This window comes from Rhinoderma darwinii, chromosome 5 (genome assembly GCF_050947455.1).
Source record: "Rhinoderma darwinii isolate aRhiDar2 chromosome 5, aRhiDar2.hap1, whole genome shotgun sequence".
Classification (NCBI taxonomy): Eukaryota; Metazoa; Chordata; class Amphibia; order Anura; family Rhinodermatidae; genus Rhinoderma; species Rhinoderma darwinii.
The window spans coordinates 85,896,114-85,916,997 of NC_134691.1; the positions used below are offsets into that span (position 1 = coordinate 85,896,114).

At 39.9% G+C, this 20,884-nt stretch overlaps 1 protein-coding gene across 1 annotated transcript; it reads right to left on the reverse strand.

Moving 5' to 3' along the window:
* Positions 1-6,692: 6,692 nt before the first annotated feature.
* SOX17 (SRY-box transcription factor 17) lies at positions 6,693-8,721 on the reverse strand. Its single transcript, XM_075828322.1, has 2 exons — positions 8,442-8,721; positions 6,693-7,501 (listed from the first exon to the last, which is right to left on the reverse strand). Exons 1-2 carry the CDS (start codon positions 8,719-8,721, stop codon positions 6,693-6,695), a joined length of 1,089 nt encoding a protein of 362 aa, XP_075684437.1.
* Positions 8,722-20,884: the final 12,163 nt, after the last annotated feature.

Consider the following 20,884-nt stretch of genomic DNA (forward strand, 5'->3'; position numbering starts at 1 on the left):
GATAGATAGATAGATAGATAGATAGATAGATAGATAGATAGATAGATAGATAGATAGATAGATAGATAGATAGATAGAAAGAGAGAGAGAGTGGTAGGTAGATAGATAGATAGATAGATAGGTAGATAGATAGATAGATAGATAGATAGATAGATAGATAGATAGATAGATAGATAGATAGATAGATAGATAGATAGATAGATAGATAGATAGATAGATAGATAGATAGATAGACAGGTAGATAGATAGATAGATAGATAGATAGATAGATAGATAGACAGACAGACAGACAGACAGGTAGATAGATAGATAGATAGATAGATAGATAGATAGATAGATAGATAGATAGATAGATAGATAGATAGATAGATAGATAGATAGATAGATAGATAGATAGATAGATAAGAAAAATCCAAAGCAGCACAGTGGGAAACTATATGTAAAAGTAACAATCTTTAGGGTGAACGCCACAGGAGTCAGGCCAGAGTCCTATTTCAATATTTTCAAAAAAGAGGCAGCAATCAAATTTTTTTTTAATAAATATAGTCGGTTTATTCCATGCACGACGTTTTGGTTCCTAATCTGGAACCTTTCTCATCTGCAATAGTTGGAGGCGGCTGGTAGTGTAGTCAGTGTTGTCACTGAAATGTTAAAAAAAAAAGATAATGGGGGTATTTTCTAGTAAGAAGGTTTTCTGGTTTGTTTAAGGGCATGTTCACATGTTCAGGATTTGCCATAAGCAAATCTGACATAGATTTTTAAAAGAATCCACTACAATAATGTCACACCGGATACGCATGCAGATTATCCCCATTGTAATTGAATGGGGATAATCCGTGGCTTTTCTGTGTGGAATCCGTTCAAATTATCATGCTGCAAATACTAAAATCTGCAACGCAGTCAATATTTTGTGTAGATTTAAAATTTCTCTTATTCACTTGCATTGGATGCAGAATTTGAGCTGAGGTAGGCCCCATGCACACAACCGTAGTTATTATCCATAAATACGGATCCGTAATTACGGATAATCTGCAGACCCATTCATTTCTATTGGCCACGGACACCTTTCTGCATATTTACGGATGTGTATCCGGACCGCAGAAATGATCCACAAAATGTAGAACATGTCCTATTCCTGTCCGCAATTGCGGCACGGACTCGCCCATAGAGGTTTTTGAACAAGAGCAAAATTGCGGACGGCTATGGATGTGCATACGTAGCCATCCGTAATTGCGGAAGCATTGCTATGCGACGTCAGGGGATTCCCCATGAAAATGGCGCCTGATCGATCATGTGACCTTTTCAAGGGGTTATGACATGTTAGTGACATCATTTGTATCCTCTCTGTTTTTTTGCGGATCTGTAATTACGGATGCACTACGGACCGTGTTTGCGGACAGTGTGCCAGATATGTGGATGACTTGCAAATGACTTGCGGATGACTACGGATCTATTTTTGCGAACAGTAAAAAACACTACGGTCGTGTGCATGTGGCCTTAATGAGGATTTAGGTGTGGAATCTGTGCCTAAATCCTCATTAAATCTTGAATGTGTGAACATGGCTTTAGGCTTCGTTCACATCTGCGTCAGGGCTCCGTTCATGGGTTCCATCTGAGGTTTCCGTCAGGGGAACCCATGAACAGAACCCTGACTTAAACAAACGGAAACCATAGCCCTGACGCAGATGTGAACGAAGCCTTACAATGGCCAGAACAAAAGACAGTTCTTATCTTTTTCTCATTTGGCTACATATGTTGGTGACACCTTGTGCATCTCTCTTGGTAATATATATATTTGTCAATGGTTGTGCAATTTTTAAAACTGGCCATACATTAGGGATTCCAGGTGTCCACTACCTGAACATTTCTGAATGAATGACAACGCGATAAGATAAAACGAGTAACCACAGATCCACTGGGACTGAACCTCACAACAATTGAAAAATCCAAAACGGCAGATAATTTTTCCACAGATATCTGCCTTTAATCGGCATCTGTCACACTCATTCGTGTCACGAAAAGGCGCTGATGGTTGCCAGAAAATGGTGGAAATCGGCCTTTGCAGACAACCTAGATTTCTAATGTATGTTTTTTTTCTACATGAGATAACAGCATACAAATAAACAAAATAAAGAAAACTCTAATGTAAATTAACTCAAGCAACCCTAATTAACCCTAAACTAAATGTATAAGTCAATTAACTAATTAATGTAATGAAACCTAATCTAGCCTAATCTGGCTACCTAAATCTAGCCTTATCTATCAGTAACACTGCCAGGAAATGGGAATCTAAATTGTAATTTATTTATTTTACAAGTAAAGGGCCTTTTACACTGGCCGACTATAAGCCGATGCAGCGAGCGCCGATCAACGAGACATCGTTGAAACCCTGCTGTATTCTACATTACAGCGCCGATCACATCATGTACAATATAGGGCACTTATAATGTGTGACAGAGCCTCTTTAAAGAGGCTCTGTCACCAGATTTTGCAACCCCTATCTGCTATTGCAGCAGATCAGCGCTGCAATGTAGATTACAGTAACGTTTTTATTTTTAAAAAACGAGCATTTTTGGCCAAGTTATGACCATTTTTGTAGTTATGCAAATGAGGCGTGCAAAAGTCCAAGTGGGTGTGTTTAAAAGTAAAAGTCCAAGTGGGCGTGTATTATGTGCATACATCGGGGCGTTTTTAATACTTTTACTAGCTGGGCGCTCTGAAGAGAAGTAACATCCTCTTCTCTTCAGAACGCCCAGCTTCTGACAGTGCAGATCTGTGACGTCACTCACAGGTCCTGCATCGTGTCGGACACATGGGCAACAGAGGCTTCAGTTGATTCTGCAGCAGCATCGGCGTTAGCAGGTAAGTCGATGTAGCTCCTTACCTGCAAACGCTGATGCTGCTGCAGAATCAACTGTAGCCTCTGGTGCCGATGTGTCCTCGCTCGTCTGACACGATGCAGGACCTGTGAGTGACGTCACAGCGTGATCAGGCAGAAGCTGGGCGTTCTGAAGAGAAGTGGATGATACTTCTCATCAGAACGCCCAGCTAGTAAAAGTATTAAAAACGCCCCGATGTACGCACATAATACACGCCCAGTTGGACTTTTACTTTTAAACACACCCACTTGGACTTTTGCAAGCCTCATTTGCATAACTACAAAAATGGTCATAACTTGGCCAAAAATGCTCGTTTTTTAAAAATAAAACCGTTACTGTAATCTACATTGCAGCGCCTATCTGCTGCAATAGCAGATAGGGGTTGCAAAATCTGGTGACAGAGCCTCTTTAAGTCACTTCAGGCTGTAACAATGATTTTTTTTTCTCTCTAGCTGAAAGTAAACTTAATTTTCTAAAAGTCAGATATAAAAAGAACTTGTGCATTTCATTGGTCATTGATAATCATGGTGATCACATTTTCTGGATTTACTCTGACTTGTGCCAAGATCACTGAGTAGGTACCCAGCATAACAGCAATAGTCCCGCTGCTAAGAGCATAAACAAGAATTTCTCCTTCTTTATAGACAGGACATTGGTATGTGGCAAGTAGATGGAATAGAAAAAGATCTGAAATACAAAGTATTATGTGGCCTAAGAAGAAGTGCCTAAATAAAATACCTAAATAAATACTAACAGCTCCTTGAGTCATTTAATAATAGTGCTAGAAAATTAATAATAAGATTTCTGGTAGTCATAAATTCCCTTGAGGAACCCCTGCGCTCTCTTTAGCAAGGGTGGCTGATGCGCCCTCTGCGGTCACTCACCACTAAGCCCACCCATGTATCCACATGACCCTATTGATACATCCCTCCCTAGTACTTGTTTGTGGCTGAATCATATTGCAGGCAGAGTATAAGTAAGTACTGTTCCCAAAGTAGATAATATTTATGCTCGGCTTCTATTCCAAGTCCAAATAATTTCTTGTTATTTTTGTGTAGCAGCTAATGGCATTCACTTCAAACAGAAAGTGTGCTGACTCAGATTTGTTTTTAACTGCAGTAAAAGATGTTTTAGGCCAAGTTCAGACGTGGCAGAATTTTTCCGCTGCAAATGTTGGTGCAGATTTGGGACAATTACGCAACGAATCTGCACCAACAGGTATTTGACAGGTAATGCAGACGTTGCAGATATCACAGCGGACTTGCCACAGATTTCAGTTTTTGCATTGCAAAGGCTGAAATACACAGTGAAATTCCGCTTCTTCTCCGCAACATAATGTGCCTGCTGCGGAGGGAAAATTCTGCAGCCTAATTTCGGCAGTTATTTTCTGCAACGTCTGATCTAATTTTCCTAAAAATGTATAGAAACAAATGTAAAAAACGTCTGCTGCAGAATTCCACTGCGGACTGTCCGCAGCGAAATTCAACAGGAATTCTGCCACGTCTGAACGTGGCTTTAGAAGTAAATTAGGTTACCGGAAGTAAATCCAAAATTGCATTTCTTTTTTTTTATCATAGAATATACCCTCCAATGAAGCAATATTATGTGTTTTTAGGGGTAAAGAATGGGGGGGACATGAGTTATTGAACCATAGATACAGATAATGTATAAGAGCACATTCACATGTGGCGGAATTGCTGTGATATTCCGCTGCGGACAGTCCGCAGTGGAATTCTCCAGCGGCCGTTTTTTACATTTGTTTCTTTACATTTTTGGGAAAGTTAGTTCAGACGTTGCGGAAAACTCCGCTGCGGACCATAGGCTGCGATGCAGAATTTTCAGTCCGCAGCATGCACTGTCTGTTGCGGAGAAGAAGCGGAATTTCACTTCGTATTTCAGCCTTTGCAATGCAAAAACTGAAATCTGCTGTGTTTTCTGCAACGTCTGTATTAGGGTATGTTCACACGGCCTATTTACGGACGTAATTCTGGCGTTCTTGCCCCGAATTACGCCCGAAAATAGCGCCTCAATAGCGCTGACAAACATCTGCCCATTGAAAGCAATGGGCAGACGTTTGTCTGTTCACACGAGGCGTATATTTACGCGCCGCTGTCAAATGACGGCGCGTAAATAGACGCCCGCGTCAAAGAAGTGACCTGTCACTTCTTTGGCCGTAATTGGAGCCGTTCTTCATTCACTCCAATGAATAGCAGCGCCAATTACGGCCGTAATTGACGCGGCGTTCAAGCGCCTGCACATGCCGGTACGGCTGAAATTACGGGGATGTTTTCAGGCTGAAACATCCCCGTAATTTCAGCCGTAACGGACGCCCTCGTGTGAACATACCCTTACCTGTCAAATATGCAAATGTTGGTGCAGATTCATTGCGTAATTGCCCCAAATCTGCACCAAAACTCTGCCATGTCTGAACGTGTCCTAACAATATATAGTATTTGTAGTAAAAAAAATTATAATAATATATTTTAGACTAATAAATGTGGACTTTTTTATCAATAGTCCAAAGCTCTCCAGAGTCTTAGCAGATTACCAAACATGCCAAGATCCTCCGCAAAGTGACAGAGCATGCCCTCAAGTTTGTCAACTAGTAACTGCTAGGCCAAAAAGACAGGCCACAAGAGAATACAGATGAAAGGTACTATATAACCCGAAAAGCAATTAACCTAGCCACCCTGCTAAAACATAGGCTAGCAGCATAGTCACAAATGACCATTTTTAACACTTGCTGCCAAACGTTTTACCTAACATTCATACTTCTATAATTAAAATAACACAAAAAAAAAACAAAAACAGACAAAAATAGTATCTCTTTATACAATCTTCTTTGAGTCTTGGTTTCTGGGCAGGAGAATGTCTATAGTGCAACATCCCGGGACAATTGAGGGAAAATAATATAGCTCTATTACATAAAATTAATCTCTTTACAAGCTGGAATATAATTTGTAATAGTGCAGAGCACCCTCAGTGAATTCCACTTTCCATGGTTACCCCCTGGGCACCATCAGCAATTTTTCTGTAATAACTATCACCCAAACTAGAGGTGGTGAAACAATTATTAAGGACATAACTTTGCTCCAGGAGCATGTTGATAAACCATCAAGTTCATTTTCAGATATGGCCACTTGGTGGTACTGTTCATTGATATGCTTGTTTATTGTTTATATGTGAGGATAGAATTTATCTTACTAGAATAGTTATATATAACTTCTTGGGATGGACTCAATTTATACCTTAGCAAAGGGCAATTTAAACAAAGGATTTTAATCACCAAAATAGAAAACATACTGGTGGAAATTGGATAAAAGGAGTGGAGAAGTCACCCAACCCGGCCATAGAATCTTGTTGCTAAAGTCATGTTCTCAAATTTTCCTTTGCATTAGATTTCATAAATTTCTCCCATTAAAAAAATAGTAAAAATCCTCAATAATATTTAAGTCAAAAAGTAGTAAACAATATTTTATATGCAATCTCTTTCCCTAAATGATATAGGAAATGTAGGATAAACATCCTAAAGCTCAATAAGGCAAACATATACTAGGAAATAGTTCCCACAAAACCATAGATTAGAGGAAAGGAATGGTCTGACACAGGAGTAAAAAGAAGAATTGTTTGTTTATTTCAGTATTACAACAGTAAAAAAAAAAATACATAATAAGTACAAATTCATTTACACTATAATCAAAACATTTCATAGAAATCCAATTTCTCTTATAAAATACCTAGAATTGCACAGTAAGCAAAATTGCATTAAATGTCCCATTATCCTTCACAGTATATCAAGAAATTAAAAGTGCTTCATACACTACAATAATTGTAGTAACAAATATTACTTGATTCTGAGATTAAAGATGGCAGTAAATTTGTAGTATCAACTCCAGAGCATCCATCTGTTGGAGAGCTCATCTCTGTATCAAGCTTGGCATCAAGCAGGAGATATTGATCAAACTCATTTTTATCAATATCGCCCACAATGTGGATGTGATCTGCTCTGCTCATGGGTTCAGGCTCTTGTGGAACGGATGGGTGTTCTGGTTGTGCCACCTGGTGAGCTCTGCTGGAAGGTACATAGGATTGGGAATAGAGCATATGTGGGGAGACCTGTTCATGATTCTCCGGTGGATTTTGCTCAGCCTCAGGGATTTGTCTTCCATACATGTAGCATGGGTTGTTCTGCTGGAAGTGGATGGAATAGGAAGTGTTATATGGATAAGGCATCATGTGGGTTTCTTCCTGGGTAGGTGATGATGAGTAGTGCAATGGGGTCATCTGGGATGTTGGCAGACTGTAGGGTTTATAATAGTGTCCCATGGTTTGGTGCTCCTTGTAATGGCTGTTCTGTGGGACTTGGCTGTGGTGTTGCTCAGTATAACCTCTGCTGAAGTCATCCATTGCCATGAGTCCATTAGTGTTGAGCACTGCAGAGGTGGGTAGATCTGTGTCTGGGTGAAGACTTTCATCTGCCCTCTTCATCCTCTTCCCCTGCTTCCTCCTCCTGGGTCTGTACTTGTATTCAGGGTGCTCCTTCATGTGTTGTACTCGCAGCCTCTCAGCTTCCTCTACAAATGGTCGCTTCTCAGCCAGTATCAGGGACTTCCACGATTGTCCTGTAGATAACAAGAGAAAATTAACTTAAATGTAAAATAATAATAATAATAATAACAACAAATAATAATAATAATAATAATAATAATAGAGAAATGGTGTGCAGGTTACAATGGACGCTATTCAGTTATAACAAGAATATTTAGGCATGACAAAATACATAATATACTCACTATATTATTACAATGTGCTGCCTATTAATGTGATTATTTGTTCAGAAAGTTAATAAAAAAATGTAAATATGATTAAACCATCATTGTCAATTCTGCTATCCATAAAAATGTATAGACCATATGACTAAAGAGTTAGGATATTAGCAAATAGTTCTACATCAGTGATAACTTAATGCTCCAAGGAATAACTGCCTTAAATATAAAGAAATCTCTAGACACGAATAATGCAAAAAATAGACACACACACATAGTAAATCCGTGTAACCTTGTCCCATTTCACATTGTAGTTGCTGCCAAAATAAAGTATTACTAATAATATCGCTATACTACTCATCTATTGCACTAGTTTACTGCTATATCAAGCTGTTACTATCATATTTTATCATTGCTATGCCTAAAGTGTTACAATACTACTATAACATACTACTACAATATTATATGCTTCTACTATACTATTTCTACTCATGACGTTGTACAATTACTGTTTTTACATCATTAATGCTTTTAGATCTTCTGTTTTTAATTTACTGCTAATCTTACTAGACTGGGATTAAACTATTACGGTAACCCTCTGTTGATATATTACTTATGTTAGCATTTTTAGCACAATACTACTATTACAGCCTTCATTTCACCCATCCCAGGTCTCTGCCTCCACCACCACAATGCCCCCGGTGCCCCTCTAACAACACATCTAGAATGGGCATAGTATAAGGTGCAGCACCTCATCATAGATGCCCCCTGGCAATGCCCCCGGTGCCCCTCTTACCTAGCATCTTGCTGAGCTCGGCGTTGTGCAGGTCCGGGTTCTGCTGGGCCAGTCTCTTGCGCTCATCTTTAGCCCACACCATAAACGCGTTCATGGGACGGCGGATCCGGGATTCGGCTTTACTCCTGGAGTTGGAAGCTTCGCACTTGCCCTTGGTCTCCCCCATGGAAGAAGTCAGGGTATCAGGTACCCACTGGTACTGGCCGGGCATCATGGTTGGCACTGAGCACTTTCCCTGGAGCTGGTCGTCACTGGCGTATCCACCATCAGGGCTGCTCATGTCTGGAGAAGAGAAGTAGAGCTCAGCGTCCGTGGTGAGGTCCAGGGCGCTCTGGTCACTGAGGGTCACAATGGGGCTAGTGGTCTGCCCTGAGGACATAACCGGGCGTCTATAACCATAGCGCCGCCCAATCATCGTACAGGGGCGGGGTCATCCTGCGGAAAGGTGTGATGGGTGTGGCCATGCAGCAGGTAGAGGTCTCTACTGTAAAATGTGGCTGTATCGGGGGTCATGTGACTCGGCCAGGTAGAGTGGACGGTCCTGTACTGTAATAACATGTAATCAGCGCTGTGTGTAAATAACTTCACAGGTTACAGGCAGCAGATATGAGATGCAGCTTGTGATAATACATAATGATCATTGTTCCCATGCAGATTCAATTTCCCCTTGTTAAATATTCACCTTGGTGTCACCTTCCCTCCTATCCTAATTATCTCTCAATTCTGATGATCAGACCCTGAATACATCAGCATGTCTGTCTATAGGAACCACATCATTATAAAATCATAAAGTCCAATGGCTGGGAAAGCTGGATGTCCAGGGAATCCCTTCATAATTCAGTCCAATAAGTTAGACCTGGGGTTTCTGTATATATTATTATATATACATAGATATATAGCATGTATTATGATGTATATTATGATAGATAGATAGATATAGAGAGAGAGGGAATATTTTATACCTAGATATATAATATAAAGTATAAAAATTAATACGGGCAGAATGGGTAGTAGTAATAATAATAATAATAATAATAATAATAATAATAATAGTAGTGCTTATTGTAGCATTCTACTTCTTATTCTTATTCTTATTATTATTATTATTTTTATTATTGTATCATGGTGTGTGAACATTATAAAGAGCAGACATGTCATGTGCTCCTGTAGATCATCAGTAATAAAATGTTGGGAGAGTGGCTGGTGATACTATTGGCTTAGGTCAATATTTCATTATTATTATTATTATTTATTTATTATTATTATTATTATTTTATTACAGTCTGCTACCATGCAGATGATCATTATAATGTGCCTGTATGTGTCATGGTGTTGGCTGCAGTTCAGACAGTACATCTGTGCTTTGACACCTTTCATTCCACTTTATAAGACAATGCTGAGAGGACATGTAAATGACCAGACCGAAACCGGGCCCTGTCTGCTCTCGGCTTACCTGAAACCAGTCCTAGGCGCAGACTTAACACTTCAGCGGATGTATGGAGACCTCCACCAGGATGACAACGTGTGAGGCGGGTAAAAATAATAGAGGAGGTATTGTTTCTTGTCATCCACTCCAAACCTGGGGCGCTCAGCATAGTTCTTCCCATTAACAGCTCTAATCCCACTTACATAGCTTTTCTCTGGCAGCTCCACATCACCTGTATGTGCTTTACCTGTGAGAGGCGCTGCTCCAATCCACAAGCTGCCAAGTGTCAACCGAAACTGCCATGTGCAAAGCCAAGACACTCTCCTGGGTGCTGAAACCCTTCATGTCAGGGATGCACAGAGGCATCGGAATACACTTCTGACATACAACCCTATATACTGGTGACTAGACACTGGCACCTCCCTATACCTGCCTGCATCCTTCAGGGTGTATAGACTGGGTGCTGAATAAATAAATATATATATGTGTGTGTGTGTGTGTGTGTGTTTGAAGTCTATATATTCCATGACTATGCCGCAGAGCTAAATTCACTCCATACATAACTCCATGTAGATTTTTCCTGACATTTCAACTTCTGCATACATATATTCCCTGTATCCTTTTTAGTGACTGGAATTGAGAATATGACCTGATACACTCTGAATACACGATGTACCAGTAACAACTCGCTATGCATATTTTGGTATAAGGGCATGACCACACATGGCGGAATTCCTCCGCAACTGTCCGCATCAATGCCGCACCTAATCCGGGTTGCGGATTACGGCTGCGGATCTGCACAAAATGTGCAGAAAATTGATGCGGACTAGCTGCTGCGGACTGCGGGAAAAGTGCTTCCCTTCTCCCTATCAGTGCAGGATAGAGAGAAGGGACAGCACTTTCCCTAGTGAAAGTAAAAGAAATTCATACTTACCGCCCGTTGTCTTGATGACGCGTCCCTCCTTCGGCATCCAGCCCGACCTCCCTGGATGACGCGCCAGTCCATGTGACCGCTGCAGCCTGTGCTTGGCCTGTGATTGGCTGCAGCCGTCACTTACACTGAAACGTCATCCTGGGAGGCCGGACTGGAGACAGAAACAGGGAGTTCTCGGTAAGTATGAACTTATATGTTTTTTTACAGATACATGTATATTGAGATCGGTAGTCACTGTCCCGGGTGCAGAAACAGTTACTGCCGATCGCTTAACTCTTTCAGCACCCTGGACAGTGACTATTTACTGACGTCTCCTAGCAACGCTCCCGTCATTACGGGAGCCCCATTGACTTCCTCAGTCTGGCTGTAGACCTAGAAATACATAGGTCCAGCCAGAATGAAGAAATGTCATGTTAAAAAACCAATACGCTCCGCACCACACATAACATGTGCATGACAGCTGCGGACTTCATTGCGGAACTTAGAATCTCCATTGAAGTCAATGGAGAAATTCCGCCATGAGTCCGCAACCAGTCCGCCACTGCTCCGCAACATCCCTTGCATGCTGCGGACACCAAATTCCGCTCCGCAGCCTATGCTCCGCAGCGGAATTGTACGCATCGTGTAAACGAACACTGCTAAATTAAAGTGAAAGTCAATGGAGAAACGGCTCCGCTGCGGATTAACGCTGCGGAGTGTCCGCAGCGGAATTTAAGTGAAAATCCGCCATGTGTGAACCCGCCCTAACTGTGCCAAAACTCGCACTAAGACGCTATCTATCTATCTATCTATCTATCTATCTATCTATCTATCTATCTATCTATCTATCTATCTATCTATCTATCTATCTATCTATCTATCTTCCAAATATCTATCTATCTATCTTCCAAATATCTATCTATCTATCATCCAAATATCTATCTATCATCCAAATATCTATCTATCTATCATCCAAATATCTATCTATCTATCATCCAAATATCTATCTATCTATCATCCAAATATCTATCTATCTATCATCCAAATATCTATCTATCTATCATCCAAATATCTATCTATCTATCTATCATCCAAATATCTATCTATCTATCATCCAAATATCTATCTATCCATCTATCTATCATCTATCATCCAAATATCTATCTATCTATCTATCATCTATCATCCAAATATCTATCTATCTATCTATCATCTATCATCCAAATATCTATCAGCCTATATATTTATATTGTGTATATCAGTTCCCTGTGCCACTATATTTCTCACTCTCTTATGTAACTGTATGTATCTCAGTTCACTATGCTACTATCACAGTTACTGTATCTTAGCCCATTATGCCACCTTGTATCTGAGTAGTTTATGATATTATTATAAAGTTCACTGTTACTTCACTATTGTATCTAGTGTTTTTTTTTTTACTATGTTTTCAGTTCTCTGTCATATTTTAACTGAATCTGCTATGTCGCTATATGTATCCTAGTCCACTATGTCACTAGTCCTGTAATTATTTCATGCATCTTTGTGTTCCTGTCTACTATGCCACTATGTATCCCATTCTACTATGCCACTATGTATCCCATTCTACTATGCCACTGTGTATCCCATTCTACTATGCCACTATGTATCCCATTCTACTATGCCACTATGTATCCCATTCTACTATGCCACTATGTATCCAATTCTACTATGCCACTATGTATCCAATTCTACTATGCCACTATGTATCCCATTCTACTATGCCACTATGTATCCCATTCTACTATGCGACTGTGTATCTCATTTTACTATGCCACTATATATCTCATTCTACTATGCCACACTGTATCCCTTTCTACTATGCCACTATGTATCCCTCTCTAGTACATTACATCCCTATGTATCCCAGTCTATTTTGCTTTTTCCGCTTCTAAAGTCCCTTTGTAACCCAGTCTACTATGCCACAATATCCATTTCTACAATGCCACTATGCATCCTAATCTATGTCACTCTGTATCCTTTTCTACTATGCCACTATGTATTCTAGTCTTACTGTCACTATGTTAATTTGTCTACTGTTTCACTATGTATCCCTGTGTATCTATCTATCTATCTATCTATCTATCTATCTATCTATCTATCTATCTATCTATCTATCTATCTATCTATCTATCTATCTATCTATCTATCTATCTCATATCTATCTCATATCTATCTCATATCTATCTCATATCTATCTCATATCTATCTATCTCATATCTATCTCATATCTATCTATCTCATATCTATCTATCTCATATCTATCTATCTCATATCTATCTATCTCATATCTATCTCATATCTATCTCATATCTATCTCATATCTCTCTCATATCTCTCTCATATCTATCTCTCTCATATCTATCTCTCTCATATCTATCTCTCTCATATCTATCTCTCTCATATCTATCTATCTCATATCTATCTATCTCATATCTATCTATCTCTCTATACAATGTTCGTTATATGCTGTATGTGCTGCACTGTAGGACATTACTTTGGACGACTGGTCGCCTTTAATGTAGACACATGGGTCACGTACCCAGATTAGTAATCTAGTGTTACAGATAGTGCAATGTTATTATCCAGACCCCTCTGTTCCATACAATAAGCAGGGAGAAGTAGATTATTAGCCAGGCAGACATCTTCAGGAATTAGATTTACTCTCATATCTTTATATGCCTTTCGGCTCGTGTTTGTTAAAGGGATTAAAGGCGACTGGTTGTCACACAGGCATCTGATATGTCTATCATTTTATTACAAACATACATTGGTGTCATCACTGTCTGCTGCACTAACACCTCAACAAGCCAAGGGCTAGAAATGGGATTTGTCTGCATCAAAGAGCCGAGCGGTATATTCAATATATTATGTATATTATAAAACGGCACATTCAGTGGTTTCAGGAATTACATGAATGGATTTATTCAAACAATTCTAAATAAATAAAAAACGACATGAAGAAGAAATGGTGGTATGACTGTAACTTATTATTATTATTATTATTATTATTATTATTATTATTATTACTACTACTACTATTATTTTATAACACAATATATATTGTGTTGTAGGATATATATATATATATATATATATATATATATATATATATATATATATATATATATATATATAGTAATATGTCAGTAGAGTAATCTAGCAGCATTTTAGTAGTGAAGTACTATATGATTATATAGCTAGTAATATAGTGGTAATGTAATACTCTAAGTGTACACTATTCTAGTTGTAGAATAGAGGTAAAGTACTATAGTTGTAATAATGCAGCAGAGTATATTATTCTACTACTACTACTACTAATAATAATAACAATAATAGTAATAATAAAAAAAAAGTATTAGAGTACTCTAGTGGTAATATAGTTCTACAGGACTCTGGCTAATAAATTAATAGAGTACTAATGCAAAAGTAGGGTGGTAGAGTACTACGGCAGAAATATAGTTAAGGAGTTCTCTAGCAGTAATAGATTTGCAATATGTCAGTTATATACGGTGATGTCCTTGTATTGTTTATAATGTAGCCATATATGAACTCCTCGCCGGCTCCTATATCCACAATGAATACGATAAGTGAATTATTACACCAGGCAGCCGCTGCTGTATCTATTGTCTGCACTTCTCTCCAAATCCACTTAATGGAAATGATCGCTAATGATCACTAATTGATCAATTACCCGGCACGAGAAGCGACAATACCCGAGCTGTGCGCCCATGTATGGAACGCTGTACTTACCTGATATCAACCATTTATTTGAAATGACCGCATTGATACCGATCTGCACTCAATCTCCGCACTGCTGCGACATTCCAGCACAATATATTTCTACATTATACCAACACTCCAACAAGATCACTCCTAGATGACAATTTCCCCAACTAGATTACTAAATTACTTCTGTGTCGTTTTATTTCTCTCTGTTTTGCCCTTTTATTAAATGTCTCTTGAAATGCCGCATATCTTCAGGATTGCCTTTCTTCTGCATTTCCGCTATTATCCCATGTCATTACATTACTTTATTATTACACCTCATATATTACCTTGTCTCCCGTACATTTCCTCTTTTTCATAGATTAGAGTGCCTCTAAATTGCCACATCTTTCCTAGGTTACCCCTTTTCTTCTGGATTATGGTACTCTTCATAGATGACCGAATTTCTAGATTAATGCATCTCTATGGCATAGCTGGGATTATACTGCATTGTGGGATTAAATAAAAATGTATAATGTACATATAGATTGTTCAAACTAGAACTGTCCCAAATGACACAACATGCAAATATTTTAAACATCCAAGCTATGTTTCAATATATGGCAATTTATTTTTTCACACCTGCCATTTTTGTAAAAATGACAGGAAAATATTTTTTTGTTGTGTGTTTTTTTTTTTACAGAAAAAAAGCCGCAAATGGCCATATGTGGTACAGATTCATAATGGTGCCCATAACTATTTTAATACAGAATAGTTGATTGTCAATTAAATATAGATTTTGTGATGCCTTCCAAAATTGCAGAATCTGCGACAAAGTTTGAGGCCATGTTCATATCTGCGCTAATTTTTCTGTTTCGTCATAGGAACAGGAAAAAAAAACAACAAAAGTGTTGGATCCATCGCATTACTAACACCAATGATGCCCACGGGAGAATTTTTTTCAAAACTGGTGTTTCATACACTAGTCTTAATCTGAAACACGCTGGAATAAGATGCACATGATTTACAAGGAGGCGTATGCCTCTAAATAAATTAGGCGTATCTCTGGCTGTTTGTGCACCAGAAAGTCAAATCTACGATTTGCGCCATAATTTATGCCAATTCCTGGTGTAAATCCTAGTTCATACCTTGTAATAAATAGCTCTCCTTACAACCATCATGAGTGATGCCATCCATGGACTTCAGCTGTCAAAAAAGTTTCCTCTAATATAAATCTTTCCTGGAGTATCACAATATTCAATATATTAATCCATGCTTTTTCTGATGTGAAATTCGTAATTTTTTTTAGCACAGAATTTTTAAGCACGGAGATTGACTTAGATAAGATACACACAAACTAATGTGTTTTTAACGTCCGAGTTGCACCCATAAGGGTCCTGTTTTCATGGATCCTCATAGACTTGAGTCTATCTAGGAATCCCTGAAAACTGAAAAAATAGGACATATTCTATTTTTCAACGGACCCTACGCATGGTCCATTGAAACAACGGCTGTGTTAACGGCCCCATTGAAATCCATGTATCCGTTGTTTTTACGGCCGTCGCACAGACGTATACTACGGTCATCTGAATACGGCCAAAGGGCATGGCCAGACGTGGCGGAATTGCTCTGGAATTCCGCTGTGGACAGTCTGCTGCGGAAATCCGCAGCGTACATGTTTCTCCATTGCTTTCCACAGCTTTGGACTGCGGACCATAGGTTGCGGTGCGGAATTTGGTGTCCGCAGCATACACTGGTTGTTGCGGACGTGTAGCAGACTTGTTGAGGACTCATTGCGGAATTTCTCCATTGACTTCAATGGAGAGTCAAAATTCCGCAATGAAGTCCGCAGATGTTATGTGTGTTGCGTAGCGTATTTGTTTTACGAACATGACATTTCTTCATTCTGGCTTGACCTATGTATTTCTAGGTCTACAGCCAGACTGAGGTCCCATGTACACTAACGTAAAAACGCCCGTAGTCACGGGCCGTTATTACGGCACGGGCAGGCCCATAGAAGTCAATGGGGCTTCCGTAATTATGGGTGACTATGTGTGTGCACCCGTAATTGTGGGAGTGTTGCTAGGCGACGTCAGGAGATAGTCACTCTCCAGGGTGCTGAAAGAGTTAAGCGATCGGCAGTAACTGTTTCAGCACCCTGGACAGTGACTTCCGATCAAAATATACATCAATCTGTAAAAAAATAGAAGTTCCTACTTACCGAGAACTCCCTGCTTCTTCCTCCAGTCCGGCCTCCCGGGATGACGTTTCAGTCCAAGTGACGGCTGCAGCCAATCACAGGCCAATCACATGGACTGCGCGTCATCCAGGGAGGTCGGGCTGGATGTTGAAAGAGGGACGCGTCACCAAGACAACGGCCGGGTAAGTATGAATTTCTTTTACTTTTACTAGGGAAAGGGCTGTCCCTTCTCTCAATCCTGCACTGATAGAGAGAAGGGAAGTACTTTCACATCAATACGCAACAGCTAGTCCGCATCAATTTAATGCCCATTTAAGGCAGAGCCGCAACAGAATCTGCAACGCAGATTATGTGCGGCATTGATGCGGACAGTGGCGGAAGAAATACTCCATGTCTGGTCATGCCCTTATGGTGTGGATTTAAAAATCTGCAGCATGTCAATTTCTGTTGCAGAATTTCACACCGTTCAATGAGAGGTGAAATTGACAGCTAATTCTGCAGCAAAATCCACATGTGTAAGCATGCAGAATTTTCTACTGATGCATCGTGGATTTGTGGTGTATTTTTCCGCCACGCATGCAGGGGGCCTGTAGATGCAGTTTTGGGCATCTCTGATACCAACTGATATGTAATATAAGAGAATGACTGAGCTTGAACTCAGAACTTGAACAAAGACATATCTACTTGTCAAAGTGACAGACCTAGAAAACAGGTTATTAAGAAGTATTTTAAGGCCAGTAGGTTTTCCTGAAAAAAGGATCGAGTAGATACAGAATTTTTTTCTGGAATGTCAGAGTATTATCTCGGAATATGAGGGGGCTGGGTGGTAGGCTGAAACGTTTGGTGCTTTTTAATTTAGTCTCGGCTTATTTACCTGAAATTGTATGTATACAGAATCACTTTTGGATGCAGACAAAACACTTTACATTTAAAAAAAGTGGGTTGGACACAGTGTGTATACAATATTTACATCAACTAAGCGCGGTATGTATCTTGTTTCACAACAGTGTCAAGCTTGAGATTTTATCACCCAAAAAAAGATCAACAATTATCGATACAGATTTATACATTGGGGAAAAAATTTGTTGATTATGGTATTAGCTAATATTTATACACCCCATCCATAATTCGGAGGTGATGAATAAGCTGCAACAGTTCTGGATGAGAAAAAAACAACTGTCCGCTATTAACAGTGGGTGATTTCAATACTGTTCTAGACCCACTTGTGGACAGATGAAACTTCCCCCAAAAAATATATGAGATTAAGGGCATGGCCAGACGTGGCGGAATTGCTCTGGAATTCCGCTGCGGCCAGTCCACTGCGGAAATCCGCAGTGGACATTTTCTCCATTGGTTTCCACACCTTTTTAGTTTCGCCACGTCTGAACCTGCCCTAAGGCATAAATGAAAGAAATTCCACAAGACTCCGATGGTTCCAAAAAAGAATGTGATTTATTCAGTCAACAGCTGCAACGTTTCCGTCCTGCTATAGGACCTTTTTCAAGCATGTCTAGTATGTAGGTGCTTATCAAACAAGTCTATGGAACAAATGTACAGGATTGTTGTGCTGCATAGTGTTGCATTTATGGCCATTTTTCTTGCACCCTTTTTAAATCAGTAGTTTCTATCAAATTCGATTTCCAAAACGAAAATTTTTTATCATGGCTCTGTCTACACTAGCACATTTGTTCCAGTTTTTTGTGACTGATGCACATTGGCGTCGATTTATTAAGACTGGTATTTCCCATATAAACATAGCTGGAGTAAGACGCGCCTCATTTATTAAGAGGCGACACGCTTCTTATGAAACTAGGCGCATCTCTGGCTGTCTGGGGTCTGTAAAGGCAATGTATGCCAGCTACAAGCTGACATAGATTTCTGCTATAATTTATATAAGCTATAATAAATTTGGCCGGCAGCAGACCACACCCAATTTAGCTAAGCCACACCCACTTTTCCACAAAGTGCCATGGACAATGTAAATGTCTCAAAAGTTGTAGCTTTTTTGTGAAAATTGCGACTTTGATGCATGTGCAATCTTTCTACGAAAGGAAAGTAAATAAATTCCCCCATTGTTATGAGTTTACGGCCTCATGTACCCAACAGAGCCCTGTATGACGGCGCACGGAGTCCGTATCGCCATATGGTGCTCTTTATGGCAAAGCATTATGGGGTTCTTTTTCCCTAGAAGAATTGCTTCTTGGAGAGAATACCTCCATAATACAGCTCTCATTGAAGCATGCCTCAATCTGATAGAAAAAATCCTCTGTATGCCTACTCTGAAATCGGAGGCATATGGAAGTACAGTAGAGCCTAATAGAAATGTGTGGGTGCCGTATTACAGCTCCGTACCCCCGGAGGTTGTATGGAGCCAGAATAGGAGAAAACTTGGAGGAGTCTGAGCCCTTCACTGGGAGGTGGACTAAATTGGGTTTTAAAATAAGAGATCTCCATGAGATTATTATCAGGTAAGAAATTATGAAGGCATGTGAGATTATGAGTCCTCCACTAAGTAAAGGAGGAGACATCTATCCCAGGTGGAAAAGACTTATTATAAAAAAAAGGGGGTGAAGTGGTGAAACAGCGGACTGTAATTTAAACTTAAATCTCACAGCCCTCCACAATAGTATTGAATAACAAGAAGGGATCGATTGAGTCTTAACACTTTTCGGGATAGACTCCATAGTCAATAAGAGAGCCCACCATGCAAAGAGCTCAGACTCCACCTGAACAATAAGGCCCTTTTCACACAGAGCTTTTTGCCGTGGTTTTTTCCGCAGAAACTGCGGCAAAAATCGCGGCAAACAAATGGCCGAAATGGACTCCCATTGATTTCAATGGAAGGTGCAGGCGTTTTTTTCCCGCGAGCAAAAAAAACACTCACGGGAAAAATATGCGACATGCCCTATCTTGAGGCATTTTCCTCCTCAAAAACCCCATTGAAATCAATAGGAGCCAGAAATAAACACATTTTGCCGCGATTTTCGATGCATTTTTTTTGACTAGTTTTTCGGCAAAAAACGCTTGCGATTTTTCCTCTGTCTTTTGAAGAAATAGGTAAAAGAACCGCCTTAAAAAACGCGACAAAAACGCAGAAAAAATCGCGTGAGGTGCAACACCACTTAAAAAAACGGAGCTGATTTTTTCAGGCAGAATTGTCTGACTGCAAAATATTTACACAGAGTTTTTTGCAAGCAGAAAATTCGGCCTGTATGGCTGGATTCACACGAGCATGTTCGGTCCGTAAATGACGGAAAGTATTTAGTCCGCAAGTCCCGGACCGAACACAGTGCAGGGAGCCGGGCTCCTAGCATCATAGTTATGTACGATGCTAGGAGTCCCTGCCTCTCCGTGGAACTACTTTCCCGTACTGAAAACATGATTACAGTACGGGACAGTTGTCCTGCAGAGAGGCAGGGACTCCTAGCGTCGTACATAACTATGATGCTAGGAGCCCGGCTCCCTGCAGTGTGTTCGGTCCGGGACTTGCGGCCGAAATACGTTCCATCCTTTACGGACCGAACATGCTCGTGTGAATCCAGCCTTAGGCCACGTTCACACGTGGCAGAAATTTTAAGCTGCAAATGTTGGTGCAGATTTGGGGCAATTACGCAACAAATCTGCAGCAACATTTGCATATTTGACAGGTAATGCAGACGTTGCAGATATCACAGCGGACTTGCCACAGATTTCAGTTTTTGCATTGCAAAGGCTGAAATCCGCAGTGAAATTCCGCTTCTTCTCCGCAACGTCATGAGCATGCTGTGGAGGGAAAATTCTGCACCGCAGCCTGATTTCCGCACAGTTATTTTCTGCAACGTCTGAATGTGGCTTTTGCACCACAGGCGTTTTTTGACATGTATGTTGGAAAGTTATTTTTACCTATGTCTTTAAGGCCCTGTTCACACTGAGTTTTTTTTTGGCGCGAAAACCGCCCCCCGCAAAACTCGTCAAAAAACGGCCGAAAATGCCTCCCATTGATTTCAATGGGAGGCTGAGGCGTTTTTTTACCGCGAGCAGAAAAACCGCCTCGCGGTAAAAAGAAGCGACATTACCTATCTTTTTTTCTTTATTTTTTTTTATAAATTCTTTTATTTTCATTTTCAAAACACAAAGTATACACAACTCAATTGGAATAAGCCAGTGCAATACAGTCAACA

Coding starts and splice junctions, on each gene's coding strand:
- SOX17 (XM_075828322.1), bottom strand. CDS start 8,721: ATGAGCAGCCCTGATGGTGGATACGCCAGTGACGACCAGCTCCAGGGA. Junction 7,502..8,441: donor CGAGCTCAGCAAGATGCTAG/GTAAGAGGGGCA, acceptor TGTTATCTACAG/GACAATCGTGGAAGTCCCTG.